Source organism: Acomys russatus, chromosome 27, assembly GCF_903995435.1.
Source record: "Acomys russatus chromosome 27, mAcoRus1.1, whole genome shotgun sequence".
NCBI lineage: Eukaryota > Metazoa > Chordata > Mammalia > Rodentia > Muridae > Acomys > Acomys russatus.
The window spans coordinates 9,092,552-9,108,285 of NC_067163.1; the positions used below are offsets into that span (position 1 = coordinate 9,092,552).

Here is a 15,734-nt window from a genome sequence, read left to right on the forward strand (position 1 = left end):
GGCTTTGGTTAGGAAGCCACACCTGAGTGTCACCCAGGGTCACAGGTTTGGTAGGTGGGTGTCTGGCCATGATGCAGCCTGGGATGCTAGCCCCCTCCATCCCTAACACCCATTCATTTGCTTGGCAATATTGTAGTCTGCCTGTTCCACTCACCCTTTGCCTGTGGGCTCCAGATGTAGCAACTACAGCTCAAGTAAGTCAGTAAGCATTCATACAGGCAGCCTGTGAGGTCCATTCATAGGGGGAGCAGCGGGGATCCATTCATACAGGTAGCAACGGGGCTGTCCATTCATAGAGGCAGGGGTTGGTCCATTCATACAGGCAGCAGGGGGGTGGCCATTCGTAAGGGCAGCTGTGGGATCCCTGGGGAGAGAACTAGACAGCTGTTGCTAAACACTAAGAGCCAGGGACAGGACTCCCTGGGCCCATGCCTGAGAATGGGCCTGTCCCTGAGGAAGGAGCCCTTATGTGCTGGCTGGCTCCATTAGAGGTTGAGCTAAGGGGGGATGGTATACAGTCGTCATCTCTCCTCACCTCACCGTGCCTTTCTTTCTGGTTAGGCAGCCAAGGCTCTTAGTTAGACGCAGAGGATGTGGGGCTGTTGAGGCTGCTGGCGTCCTGTTCTTAAGGGTTATGTGGACTAGTAGCACATTCCCATGGAGCCAGGGGAAGCAGGCAAGGGCGGTCAGTCTGGCTCTGTGAACACGGAGTTTAGCCTCCAGGCAGGAGCACTGATGAATACAGCTGTTTATTTAGTTGTTCTTCTTCTTTTTTTTTTTTTTTTAAGATTTATTTATTTATTATTATGTATACAGTGCTCTGCCTGCATGTACAGCTGCAGGCCAGAATGGGCATCAGATCACATTATAGATGGTTGTGAGCCACCATGTGGTTGCTGAACTCAGGACCTCCAGAAGAGCAGTCACTGCTCTTAACATCTGAGCCATATATATCTCCAGCCCTATTTAGTTGTTCTTTAGAGGCATGGTCCACAGGGCTGCTCTTGTATCCAGTATGTGACTGAAGATGGTCTTGAACTCTTGATCCTCCTGGCTCCACTTTACAAGCGCTGAAATTATAGGCCTGCCCCACCACACCAGGCTCCAGTGGCTGTTTGTGTGGCTAATTATTACTTACAATTTAAAATGCTTTGACTTCCTGTCCCTGCTGTTGACTGTGTCTTGTCCAGGCTACATGGGCTCCTGAAAGCTGCTCAGTCCACGGGGCTCACACGTGTGCACTGCTCACACTTTCTACCTTCACCTCCTGAGCTGCATGTCTGTCCCATGCTGGGCTAAATGGTGACCCAGACCTTGACCGTGGCCTAGCTTTGTGCCCCTCTCACCTCCCCCAGAAGACCCCATCACAGAGGCCTAGAAAGCAAAAGTAGTACGTTGTAGTTTAGATTCTGCCACTGCGTAACAACGTCTCCTGGCTTTCTACAAACTTCTCTGGACCGTGGTTTGCACTCTTGCAGGTGAGGTGAAGGTTAGGCGGGTCACCCTCACCGATCTCTGTAGAATGAGTTCCTCTAACCACTGTGCTCAGTCTGTGTTTGTCCTTATCCTATCAGCTCTCCTTTCAGCCCAGTGGGTACACTGCTTCTTGCCTTGCCAACATAGCCAGGGCCGGCATAATAGACTCTTGTGCCTACTGCCGCTTTTATTTTATTGCAGCCGCTGTTCTTGTAAACACGTGGCACGGCACATTGCTGCTAATCTTTGAGCCTCGAGCATTTTCAGAATGGAATTCTCGTTGGCGTGGCTTGTCCTTGTCTGAGCCTTCACTACTGTTTCCTGGAGCCTCTCGTGGGCCAGGCAGCTGGCCACACAGTCCTGTGCAGCAAGCTTAGGCTCAGAGCATGGCCATTCAGGGCTGAGCCCAGAGCCTCCTGGGGCTTAAACTACGAGTGTCTAATCTGATTTCCACTGTGCCAATGAGGAAACCAGGGACCAGAGCAGCTGAAGGGATTCTTAATAGGCATATGGCTCCAAAATAGATTAACAAACAGAACCACCCTGAGCCCGTGCCCTTGGTTTCAGCTTAGGGCTCTCCATCTATACCTGGCATCTTGGCATGGCTCACTGAGGCCACTGTAGGAACAATCTCCCTGGGGTCAGTCACTATTGTACTTGCCACGCAAGCATGAAGCCCTCAGTTTGGATCCTAGCATTTCCACACAAGCAGGTGCTGATGCAAACTTCTGTAACCCCAGAGCTGGGGACACAGTGACAGGCAGGTCCTTGGAGCTCATTGTTAGCCAATGTTGAGAGAGAGAGAGAGGAGAGAGAGAGGAGAGAGAGAGAGAAAGAGAGAGAGGAGAGAGAGAGAGAGAGAGAGAGAGAGAGAGAGAGAGAGAGAGAGAGAGAGAGAGACCTTGTCTCAAAAGCCACAGGGCATAGATGATTGAAGAAGGTACTAAAAACCTGTTTTCCAAATGCACACAAACGCACATGTACACAGCCATGCAGACACTAACACGGACACATATATACGCCCTCACCTGCAAAAGTAAATGCAAGTGCCAGAGTTAGAGGTTTCTAAAGGCTGATGCCTGTTCATAAACTCCACAGGCTAAAAGCCAAGCCTTTCCATTTAATGGAAGATGTACTTACCGACTTTCTACAGTGTGCTGGCATTGACAGATTTGTCAGAGCAGAGATGCAGGCGTATGCCAGGGTCATCTGCAGGTAATCCTGGCCACCTGCTGAAGACAGGTTGTCCGAGAGTGTGGTCTCCTACTGCTAAATTCCAGCTGAGTGGGCCACGCTCCCATGTTAAAACGCAAAACCTTCCTGCAACCCTAAGTGCTAGCTCGCCGCATGAGTGTGAGAGTGCTCAGATAACTGTACACACACTCTAAGCCACTCGTATTCCTCTCAATCACGCGCTAGGCCTCATGTCCTCTGCGCCTTCCTGTCTGCTAAGAACGCTTTCACTCTTGGCCCGCTGAAGACAGACCTTTGCAGTCTGGGGAAAAGCCTCCTGCTTTGAGGTCTGGGCTCCCTGCCGCCCTGGCCTGGGCACGTAGCTTGGGTTGAACACAACGGGGTTGGTGCCAGACGACTGCACACATGATACCTGCAAGGTACACTGCTGAGGTCTGTTGATGGGTTTCCTAGGAGATGTTTTCATCTCCAGAATATGGAAAACCTTTGGGATCCATTACAGAGACACTGAGTAATGCCAAGCAGCAAGTGCACGGCAGTGCGAGTGACCTCACGCCATAGAAACGAAGCTTGTCTTAAAATGAAGACCGACACACTAAGAGAAGGTGTGTGTGGTCTGAGCCCCTCATGCTCATGGTGCAAGGACCTGGAGCGTATTATCTTACTTCTGGTGGGAGCGAAATGCATTTCTGGGTGTGTTGAAGGTAGCAGGTATATAGGCAGGAAAGCCTTCACCCAAGATCGGAAGTATAGCATGTCACCCTGACATGGGTCTCAGGAAAGGAACCAGATCACCTCACCAGGAGCACAAAGTAAGGTCAATATTATGAAAAAGGATAAACCAAGGGAACTTGAACATTTGCCTTTAGAGCCCCTGATAATAGGGGAGATAAAATAGAGTAAGAGAAACAGCATGTGTGTAACAAATCAGTTGACAAGATACCCCCCCCCCCCTATTATTAAATGTTTCCTGTGTGGACTCTGCTTGACTGACTAGGATCTAGGGAAAATAGAGTTCCCCAGAACGGGGTCATATCTCACCAATGGCCAGAAGGGAACACATACCATCCCATGGGAACTAAAGGCAGATTCCCTTTCTCTCATCAAGTCCACATGGGCCGTCGAGAGGCAAAACATACAAGATATAAAGAGTATGAATTCAGAATCTGGAGGTTGAGGCAGCATGTGCTCACTGCTGCCCTTGGCACCAATGCCACATCTAAGAGGTGTCTTAGTTTGGACTTTATTTCTGTGAAGAGACACCATGACCGTGACAAACTCTTATAGAGCAAAACATTTCATTGGGGCTGGCTTTCAGAGGCTTAGTCCATTATTGTCACGGTGGGAAACATGGCAGGGTGCAGGCAGACACAGCGCTGGAGAAGGAGCTGAGAGTTCTGCATCTGGATCTGCAGGCACGAGGAGACTGTGTACAACACTGGGGTCGCTTGAGCAAAGACAACCTCAAAGCTCACCCCTACAGTGACATCCTTCCTCCAATGAGGCCACACCTACTCCAAAAAGGCCACACCTCCCTGTGAGCCATGCATTCAAACACACGAGTCTATGGGGGGGCCATTCCTATTCAAACCAGCACAGATAGTTTCTGTGTTGGTGGCGAACGGGAGTAGCACTCACAAACATGCATACATGCTGTTACCCCAGCTCCCAGCTTCTCCAGGGGGGATGGGTAGAGGGGAATCCATTCTAAGAAAGCTCTGGTCACAGCAGCTGCTCGGGGTTTTGGAGAAGGTTCGATAGACCCTATCATGTTTTTTTCATTTCAGAGAGGAGAAACTAGAGGCCGAGAGGCCGAGGGACTTACCCACACTTACATAGGTAAGATGGCAGAACACGTGTTCAGCTCTTCGGACACTTAGCTGCAGCTGTACTGCTTTCCCACAATGCTAAGCTACTTCTGCCCTGAGCTGTCCTGACCCCCCACAGGCTTTTCTGGCCATGAACAGCTGTGAGGGTTGAGTCAGTTAGATGGATGTTTTCTAAAGCACATTTGACCACCTTCTATTTTCTAAGGCATGGTGCGTGAAGATATGAATGTAACTTCAGAGTAACTTTATTTCTCTCAGGTTCTTTTCAAGTTGGGTTCCCGAGTTGAAAATCAATTTGTTGTTGTTTTTGTTTTGTTCTTCTTTTTTTAAATTCTTCTCTCATACATTCCATCCTGACAATAACACCAGTTTTCGTCCTCTGTATATAAGTTATAGTTGCATAGTTTGATGTTCTTGTGGGAGTCCTAACAGTGGGGGTGTCTCTGACTCTTTCACCTGCTCTCGACACCCTTTTCCTCCTACTGGGTTGCCTTGTCCATCCTTGATATGGGTGTTTGTGCCGAGTCTAATTGAAACGTGTTATGCTGTGTTTGTTTGGCAGCCCCAGGGGGAAATAGAGGTGGGGAGGGATCTTTCAGTCCACAAAGTAAAGATACAACAGTTGTGTAAGATGGAGATTTTGGTCCCTATTTTTATGTAAAGAGATATTTATTATAGACGTTGTAATAAGTTGCAAGTTCTAGCTATGGTTTGAAACATAAAATTACTGAAGGTTTTGCTGTTGTTGGCATATGACAGAACCTCAGCCCTAAGCTTCAGCAATGAAGGAATTTCCTGGCCTTACCCTTGGGAGCCTGATGGAGAAGCCAACATCCCATGGTAAGTCCTGCTTTCTACATCTTGTCTCTTAACCGTTTGTCTTTTCAAGGTTCAGTCTGGGCCAGGTCCACTCCACATGGGGCCACCAGCAGAGTCCTGGGGAGGGAATACAAAGCTGAGCTTAGACAAACGCATCCTACAGAGCATGGAGGGGATGTCTATCCCCAGTGAAAGACATGGCTGCCTCCCATCAGGAGCCTCCTCTGTCCAAGTGTGGGGTTCTTCCCTCAGTTCAACACATCCAGAAAGTTGAGGACTCCTCAGGCGCAGTGTTCTATGAGACGGGCTTCCTGTATCACAGAGTAATGTGCCACACTGATGCACACACAGAGTAAATAAGCGACGGTGGGGCTGGAGTCCTTCGAGGTCCTTAGCTCATGGGCCCTCCTGAGACAGGATGAGGGAGTTAGCAATGGGACCCTGGTCATTGGGATTGCCCTGGGTAGGAATGGGGCATGTAACGGTCCTATATGTTTTCTGAAGACACATTACATGCATGTGAGGGGGCAGCACATCATGCCTGAATATACAGGGGGATGGCAGAGTTAGTCATGTAGAAAGAACATGTTACTCATGTAGAAAGAACCCAGAACCACCTGTCTGGGGGTAGCACCACCGACAATGGGCTGAACCTTTCCCCAGCAATCACTAATTTAGAAAACTCCCCACAAGCTTGCCTACAGGCCAAACTTATGGAGGTATTTTCTCAGTTGAGAGTCTGTCTTCCCAAATGACTCCAGCATATGTTAAGTTGACATAAAACCAACCAGGGCCACTGAGGTACTAGGGAAAATAAGACATGAAATGAAAGTGCACAAGCCCCTTACTGAGTAGCCAAGGGCTGCTGCATGAGGGCAGCAGTGGGATCTACCCAGCTCTTCCTGACACTTAGTTTGCTCATTTTTCAAGTGGTTTTGATAAACCAGATGTGGGAACTTGGATTTCTTTAAAGGCCTCAGAGACTTTGCCTGTATAATTTTCACAGCAGACCTCTCAGCTCTCGCTACTGTGCACAACCTAAGACAGCGACACAGAGCTTGGTGGAGTTGACTGGCTAGAGTCCTCAAGCTACAGCCGTCCCTCCGCACTCCTCCTCTTGGCAGTGTGACCACGCCAGGTGCATGTTATTTATACTTGGACACATGCTGTGTGAAAAGATGGACACCTGCTGTTATCCACGCAGGTCAGATGTGGCGCAGTTTGGTGAAGACCATAAATAAGACTGCATTTGCATAGCAGGCTGTTCTCCCACTCAGATGGGCAGCTCTGGTTAAATCCTCCCAAGACTGGAGTAGTTCTTAAGTCAACACACACACACACACACACACACACACACACACACACACACACACACACACTCACACACTCACACATACACACACACACACACACACACTCATGTGTGCATGCGCATACACAAAAAACTGAAAATACACGGGGCTGCAGTCTTCCCTGCCCATAGCCAATAGCACCCTTGGATCTAGGTGCTCTGACTAACAGCCAATTCAGGTGTTCACGGGTGTTCATGGGGACAGCCACTGCATACATCAGCTGTCAGTGAACGAGAAGACACGCCTGAGAATCTGAGTCTGACTCTCATGCCTGAGTCTGGGTAGATGTGATACCAGAGTCGGCCTTCTCTTCTGGGCAGAAGCCAGAAGGGGGGAAAGAGTGGAGCAGCCTGGGGCTTGGTACCAATGCTGTGTGCATCCTAGTTTGACTGTCCTCCTTGCATCTGGTGCTTCTCCTCCTCTGGTGAGCAGGCCAGTGATTTATGATACAGGTATGGGTTTGGGAGAGGCAGTCCTGTGCCTAAATATAGCACCTCCTCTGGCCATAAATGGGAGGGAAGCACAGAGCTTTGCGGGGGAGAAATTAGCTCTGCTAGCCTCAGCCAGTGTCTGGGAAACACTTCCACAGTAGTTTTCTCTTCTGCTGGCCACTCTCCTTTGGGTAAGTCTTTTCTTCGCCTTCTTTCAGCTGTGGTTTTTGGGAGACCACAGAGCAGGCTGCACTTATTTTCCCATGGGGGCCAAGTTCAGTGAGAAGAGTTACCTACAGATATTTCTTACTACTGTAGGACAAATCAAATAATTCCTGTCTTTGTATCTGGGCTCTATGCTCAGCATAGCTAGGATAGATATAGGATAGTTTCCCTTCCCTTCCCTTCCCTTCCCTTCCCTTCCCTTCCCTTCCCTTCCCTTCCCTTCCCTTCCCTTCCCTTCCCTTCCCTTCCTTCCAACCCTTCCCCTCCCTTCCCTTCCCTTTCCCCTCCCTTCCCTTCCCTTCCCTTCCCTTCCCTTCCCTTCCAACCCTTCCCCTCCCTTCCCTTCCCTTCCCTTCCCTTCCCTTCCCTCTCCTCCCTTTCCCTTTCTCTCCCCTCCCCTCCCCTTCCCTTTCTCTCTCCTCTCCTCCCCCTTCACTTCCCTTCTGTAGTCTCTCCTCTTCTCCCCTCCCCTCCCCTCCCCTTCCTCTCACCTTCCCCTTGTCTCACCTTCCCCTCCCCTCCTTTCCCTCCCTTCCCCTCCTCTCCCCTCCCTTCCCCTTCTGTTCCCTTCTGTTCCCTTCCTTCTCCTCCTTTCTTTTGAAGGGGGGTGGTCATGTATAGCAGGCTGGTCTTGAACTTGCTATGTAGCCAAGGACGACCTTGAACTTTTGATCCTCTTGCCTTCATCTCCTGAATGCTGGAGTGCTTGGATCACAGTGTGTGTCCCCAGGTTTTTATGTTGTGCTGGGGGATCAAACCCAGGACTCAGGCATGCTAGGCAAATCTCCATCTCCAGGCACGACCTACAAGACTTGTCTTTATTTCCCTGTGTTCTGGGCCTTCCTGTTGTACGATCTGACACCCCTTCAGGGTGGACTGTGTCCCCGGGTTCCTGCTTTTCTTTTTCCTGTTCCCAAGCCAGCTGATCGATTTGATGTCTAAGGTTCTTACAAAGGATCAGAGATGAAGAGAGTAGAGGGCTGACTAGGAAAAGGATGTTTTTTTTGGGGTGTGCAGAGAATTAGCCTAGAGCTTGGGCGGGGCCTGGGGAAGAGGTCCAAGCTTTCTCAGTGAAAGGACAATTGTTTGTGGTTGTCAGTTTCCTGTGCATTTGCAGTTTGGATCCTGCAGGTCTCCAGCTCCATTCCTTGTGCAGAGCTGTGCCCAGTGACCTGCCTGCCAGGAGGGAAAGGGGCTCATGGCTATACTCCAGGGCCAGGCTGGAAACACCCAGCTTTCTCTGTCACCTGCCCCACATTCCTTCCTTACTGAGTGCAACAAAAACAGGAAGCAAAGAGCACGTGGAATGAAGACACTTAAAAGTGATATTGAATTAATGGGGCCCCAGATAAAAACCTCTCCTAAGAGCCAAGGACTTAGTCTCTGGGGCTCACGCCAACTCCATGTGCCTTCTGGAGATGCTGTGCCCCATGAGCTCACCGACTGACACCTTTAGCTCTGCAGAGAGAGAGAGAGAGAGAGAGAGAGAGAGAGAGAGAGAGAGAGAGAGAGAGAGAGAGAGAGAGAGGAGCAAAAGTGTGGGGTAAGCTGCAGAATGCTCTGGAGAGGTGATCAATTATATTTGTAGCATAAATTTGTATGAAACATATGAATCAGGGACCTTAACACTGTTATATGCAGGAAAAGGAAAGATTGCCAATAAAATGTGTAGTTTTTGAACTGTTGACGTAATTTTCTTTTGTGAAACAAGGTGACATTGTGGGTTGCTGTAAGAATTGCCCCAGTGGGAGCTTCCTGGGATCATTTCTTTTTTTTTTTTTTAAATTAATTTATTCATATTACATCTCGATTGTTAGCCCTTCCCCTGTTTCCTCCCATTCTTCCCTCCCTCCCATTTCTCCCCTTCTCCCCTCCCCTATGTCTGTGACTGAGGGAGACCTCCTCCCTCTATATATGCTCTCAGAATATCAAGTCTCTTCTTGGTAACTAGCTATCCTTCCTCTGAGTGCCACCAGGTCTCCCCATCCAGGGGACATGGTCAGAAAAGGGGCACCAGAGTTCGTGTGAGAGTCAGATCTCACTCTCCACTCAACGGTGGAGAATATCATGTTCGTCGGCTAAGTCTTGGTAGGGGTTCGAAGCTTACTGCCTATATTCTCCTTGGCTGGTGCCTTAGTTTGAGGAGGACCCCAGGATCCAGATCTGCCTGTTATAAAGTTCTTCTTGTAGGTTTCCAGGACCCTGTGGGTCCTACTATTTCCTCTTTCTTCCATGCTACTCTTGCCTAAAGTCTCAATCGGATATCCTCTCCTCTGACCCACTTTCTTGGTAAGTAAAGATTTTCATGGTACGTATCCCTTGGACTAGTGTTTTGATATAAGTGAGTATATACCGTTTGTCTCTTTTTGCTTCTGGGTAAACTCACTCATTATGATAATTTCTAGATCAATCCATTTGTCCACAAATTTCGGGAATTCCTCGTTTTTAATAGCTGAGTAGTATTCCATCGTGTAAATATACCACAGTTTCTTAGGGATCATTTCTTTGTCAAATTCAATACTATTGAAGTGTTAATGGGGAGCCAGCGAGTCCTCTCAGACAGCGAATACAAGGTTGAATCCCTCTATATCTTCCTCTGAGGGTCTCAGAGAGGGGCCTGACGACATCAGGCGTGTTTAATCAATTCTCAGTACACCTAAGGCTTGACCTGTGCCCAGTTGTTGCTTTTGGAGGAAAGAGGTCCTTTTTGGCAATAAGTCATTTTGAAAACCCTTTAGACAAATAGGTTCTGACTTGAACACATTGGGAAAAGGTTTATCTCATGAGCTCAGGGCTTGCTTGTCCCTTGGGGTCTCCTCTGTGCTGTGTGATTCTCTCTCTTCCTCCTTGGGTTATTTTTACTCCATGTGTCGGTGAACTTTGGCATTTTTAGCTGTTTAAATACTTTCTTAATTGCATAGAAGTAAATGCTTTCAGCTTGACATATCTTTACAAACTAAAACTGTTCCCAGCAGGGAGGGCTTAGAATATGGTTCATCTAAGCCACGCAGCCTCAGTGCTGGGGGATGACTGGATAGGGTTTCCCACTGGTGCCTAAACATGTCAGGAGCCTCTTGGGTGTGGTTGCAGGGCTGGGCTGAGTGGGACAGTGTCTGGGAGTGGTCAGAACAGCTGGTGTCTTGGCTTTGTGGGAATGCACCAGTCCTTCAGGCAGGGCGTGTTCATCTGAGAGGGCTCAGAATTATTGGTCAGCATGGCCTCTGACACACAGACACACACACACACACACACACACACACTACTGGAGATGAGGGGTATTTATTTAGAGGAATACTTCTGGCACCAGTTCAGTTCCTTGGCTTTCCAGTGAACCACACAGCAGCCCGGCACTGTGAGGGTTCAAGGCCTTGGGGTCTCCAGAACTAAAGGCTCTCTGTGCTCCTGAACCCCAGAGGATCATCAGAACCTGTTCTTTGGAGAGGAGGTGCTCCTCATCTTTTTTGGGGTATGTGTGAGAGTACTTAAATAATTCTAAAAGAGGACAGTAGCCGTCCTCGTCTGGGTGCGCTCTCTCAGGTCCCTGTCACTTCTGTGCACCTGAGGCTCCCCAGTTGCAGCTCCAGAGTCTTCACTGGGCCACTGGAGTGTGCTTCTGGGAGGCTGCACTGATATCACTGGGGTTAGGAGCCCAGCCTGGCTCAGGGAGGTTCTGAAGTGTAAGATCCCAGGGAGTCGGCGATGGCCACAGAGCACATGCTGGGGTCCCATGTGGCCTCCTTTTCCTGTGAAGTGTCTCATTGGGCAGAAGACTGACATCAGTATGAAGAGACAGGTGGAGCTGAGGGTCCCAGGCACAGGGGTCAGGTGCACAGATCCAGCTTGCATTGTCTCTGAGCCATGAACTCGGAGGTGTTTCCCACCTTTAAACCCACTAGTCTTGGATTCAGCATCGGTGGACTCACGTCAGCTGCTTCAAAAGGCTGTGGTTTGAAAGATGGGTACAGAGCAGAGTGCCTGCATGTTTAGAGCACTCAGCAGCTCCTGGCTTTGATGGTGTCAAGGGGACAAAGTGGGAATAAGTGTGGTAGCGTGCTGTTGCCCTTGCCAAAGGAACCTGGGGGACGTATCCACTGTGGGTCGGTGTGTCAGAATGAGGGACCCAGGAAATGTGACCACTTGAGGCCAGCAGTCCCTTGCTAATCACTACAAAGTGTGTGTTCCTCACACATGAAGTGTTTGAAGACTTCCAGGCCCACCCGACAGCGTGGGCAGTAGTGTCAGATACACTCGACACTGCCCTCATGTTCCTGTAGCATTGACTGGGATTATCAGACTAGTTAAAGGGAAGACAGGCATTGAGATATAAAAACCATGTCACCTTACATCATACGTAGAAGCATGGGTCTAGGAAAATGTGTATGGCTCTCTTTGGTGGATATTTCCACTAGGGATGTAGCATGTGTCTGCAGTTCTTTTTGCAAAGAGATACAAACAACTTTGAAGGATAATGTAGCATAAATGCATATGCAAGCAAACATTAATGTATGATATGATGGTTTATGGTTTCTGATGCAGAATTAGTAGTCACCGGGACAGATGGATCAAGGAAAAAAATCCTAGAGGGGAAACTATGGTGGCTTTTTCTCTTTATTCCCCACATATGCATGGCTCTACAGACATGTGGGCAGCAGACCTATTTTGGGGACCACCTTGCTGAGATACAGTTGAGGCTCCTCCGTATTAAAGCAGTAGGGCCTTTCAGGTACCTCTTCCTACCTACAGAGTCCAGTGTCACAGTGACCGCGTGACAGAGTCAGCCATGGATTCTGTTGTTTGTTACTCTGTACCTAGCGCAGTGCCAGCTGTTACATAGATTCAGGGTGGAATATCAGGGCTGGGGGGATTAGGAGTGAGTCGCAAGGCTACACCACGGAGCTGGAGTCAAGCTTGGCACCAGCGTGGGAGCTTGGCACTTGATCCCTGAGTTCTCCTTGAAGGCTGCCTGGGTTGGTTCTGCGTGGCTCTTAGGGCACAAATGTCTTGTTACACTTTTAACCAGTGTATGATGGCACACTGTGAAATTCACACTGGGCCTCTGGATAGGAGATGGTGGTTAAAAGTCGAGTGTGAAGAAGAAATACTGAACTGTGTTAGTGTGTCAAAGCATAAAAGGACTCAAGATAGAAGATTACTGACCTTGGGGAGTGGGGCGTGGGCTGAGTCGGCTTGGATAATCTGCAGGATCTCTCTCAGCTCTGTAATTCTGCGATCCCATGGTCTTAACTAGAATTGATCGTGGGGTAATTTATGCAGCATGGTGAATTTTCTAATATATAGGCAGCTGGATAATGATGAGGATTGGAATGGAGACGGTCTCCTCTCTGAGCTGCCCTTAAGTTCCCATCCTGAGCTCCCACCCCTGCCGTGGCATCTAAGCAGCAGCCTCAGCACGCTGTTGTAGGCTCCTCTAAAGACAGACACTCAGGGCTCTGGGAAACCGCCGCCTACAGAGACAAGGGAAGCTGCTTTTGAGTGACTGTGTAGAGATGACCAAATGTGCCAGGCCTGGGTTTTATTTACTTGGGGGGAATGCATGCACTACATGAACACATGTAATTCCTGCACTGCTCCAAATTGCTCAATGATCTCTGATCTGTCTGGGAGGATTTCACCCAGATTTGCTCACTGTCTCACAACCTGGGGTTTCATTGCTGTCTTGCTTTGTACTGTCCTGCCTCTGTTCCAACCTTCCCACCAGAAGCTCAAGGTTCATGAGTTCAGATGACCCTTGGAGGTCAGGGGTTGGGGTGGGGGACTAGCAATTTTCCCAGACCTCTGGGTCAGTCACTGGAAGTTTCTGGTGACTTCAGCCTTCCCAGAGTAACTCCCTGCTGCATGCCATGCTCTCACCATCTTGTCACCTGACCTCTGTCTTTGGCATAGTCACCTCTGAGGGCCCTTCCCACATGTTCCTTGCTGGGGGCCTCTTTGGCTGCTCTCTCCTCCCGTCTTTGGCAGGGCATGCTATCTCTGGTTGGCCTCTGGCTCTTGTCATTTCAAGTGTTTGTTTGCCCCTCTAATCTGTTTAAATTATTTTTATCCTCTTTACTCACACTCCTTTTTGGATTGCCCCTGAACACATTAGGCATTCTATAAATACTGTTAAGCTAGAAATTGAATGAAACATATAGCCCCATTTTCTGATTTTCATGGACGCTAACAAACAATAAAACTGGATTCCAGCTTCGTGATTGTAGTTGAGGATGATTTCTATTTGTGCAATCCTTCACATCTCCCCATGTTGGGATCAGAGTAACCTTTCTTGTGTGTGTGTGTGTGTGTGTGTGTGTGTGTGTGTGTGTGTCTGCTTGCCTATCTGTCTCTGTCTCTCTCTGTATGTGTGTGTGTGTGTGCATTTGAAGGTCAAAAGTCAGTGCCAGGTGTCTTTGTCAGTTGTTCTGCAGCTACTTTAATGTACTGCCGTGGGACAAGGGCTCTCATTGAACCCAGACATCACCAGTCTGGCTGGACTACCAGGCCAGTGAGCTCCGGCACTCGGCACTCCGCTTTTCTCCAGCCCGCCCCCTCCAGCCCTGAGGTGCAGGCGTGTAGCACTGAGTCTTTTCTGGGTGGCTGGGGATTCTAACTCTGGTCTTCATGCTTGCATGGCAAGCACCTTTTCCTTTGTCTCACCGCCATCTCCCCCCTTGGAATGACGTGGAGTGTGAAGGGCAGAGACCACAGGACCTGACTCCTCGTATTCCTTTCTCTCCCAGGAGCATCCAAGATGTCCCTCGTTGCAGTGCCTTTCTACCAGAAAAGACACAAGCACTTCGACCAGTCATATCGAAACATCCAAACCAGGTACCTCCTGGACCAGTATGCATCAAAAAAGTAAGTTGACAGGCTCTGGCTAGATGCCCTGGATCTGTGTGTGTGTCTCAGATGTTTTCTGGCCAGAAACTGTGCTATTTCCTGAGATCTGGAGATGAAATAGTTTGTGGGAAGTCTGAAAGCCGGGAAGACAGCATCTCTGATGTGAATATCCCTTTGAGAGACAAGAGGTTGCCTGGGTCGAGGTGTCATGTATGCTGTGGGACCTTGTGGGCTGGCTCTGAGCCCTGTGACAGAGGTGACTACACAGTAGGAGCCCACTGGCTTTTGTACTCCTCCCCTGGTGTCTCCCAGCAGTGGCATTTAAAGTCACTCACAATATAGGGCAACAAGGAGCAAAGCAACGGGAAGAACACTGGCAGGGTTCATAGGCAGCCGAGTGAATGGAAGTAAAGTCTGTGTTAATCCCAGTTTCCCCGACCTAATAGTACAGGTGTGACACCTGAGTGTCCTGCCTGTCAAGGGCAGCTGGAATCTAGCCCTGCCTTTACGCCCATGCTCCTGAAGGACAAGGTCTCCTCCAACTTGTGGCTCTGGGCTTCTCTGGTGCTGTTTGTGGGCCAGCATATCTGCATCTTCAGTGTGCTGATTAGAGGGCTAAGAACAGGAAGAGCCCTCTGAGCCTGGTCTTCTCTTGCTGTAGGTGCCTGCCACATGTCACCAGCACCCTATATTTAGAAATGCCTGTGGCATTCATTTAGTTCCCTTGTTATAAACAAAGCCAAACATTTGTGGTCCATCTCAACACACACACACACACACACACACACACACACACACACACACACACACACCATCTTGGCTGCAAACCAGGAAATATGGTTCAGAAGTATCTGGCAGGGAAGGGAGAGCACCAGTCACAGGGTGCTCAGGGGAAGTGTTTTTCAGAGAGTGCTTGCAGGCCAACAGAAGGTGTTATATGTAAAAATGTAGGCTTGGGCTTAGGTGTACTCATGCAAGTGGGTGCTTGTGTACATACATACACACACAATACACACACATATCAATGTAGATGTGTCCCTGCACAAGTCTGGATGTCTGTATGGTATGTGTGTGTATTCATGGGTATGCATGTTTCTGCTTGTGTTTGTGTAATATATATTGGTGTGTGTGTATGTGTGTGTGTGTGTGTGTGTGTGCTTCTGTATGTGGTATGTGGCCCTACACATGTATGCAGATGTGCCTAGATGCATCTATATGGGCATACGTGTACATATATGTGTACTTGTGTGCCTATGCTCTGGGTGCACATGTGTGTTCTGCAGGGAGGGTTGGGGTATACAAAAAGGTAGAGTTGTGTGTGAGCATGCCTTTAGTAATTTTCTGGCACCTCTCATTGTCTCCACTGTTTGTTCAGGCAAGCAACCACCCAGTCATCATCCAAGAGGTCTCTTACGGAGAGGTCTTCTTCACAGAGAGCTTCCAGTCAGAGCTCCACTAAGGGGGTGACGTGCAATCTCTGTGCAAAGCGAGTGAGTGAGTCAGAAGAGGACGTTGAAAATGAAAATAGGTAACTGCTTTGTGTCCTCCGTGAGCTGCTTGCTGCCCACAGA

The 15,734-nt window shown here is 49.0% G+C and overlaps 1 protein-coding gene across 1 annotated transcript in view; it reads left to right on the forward strand.

Annotated features, from left to right (window-relative positions):
- Positions 1-7,168: 7,168 nt before the first annotated feature.
- Positions 7,169-15,734, forward strand: part of Myom2 (myomesin 2) — a 66,567-nt gene continuing 58,001 nt past the window's right edge. Inside the window, exons 1-3 of the mRNA XM_051170015.1 lie at positions 7,169-7,292; positions 14,064-14,181; positions 15,539-15,691. Coding sequence (XP_051025972.1) covers positions 14,075-14,181; positions 15,539-15,691 — 260 coding nt within the window. The 5' untranslated portion in view covers positions 7,169-7,292; positions 14,064-14,074. The remainder of the gene's footprint in view (positions 7,293-14,063; positions 14,182-15,538; positions 15,692-15,734) is intronic.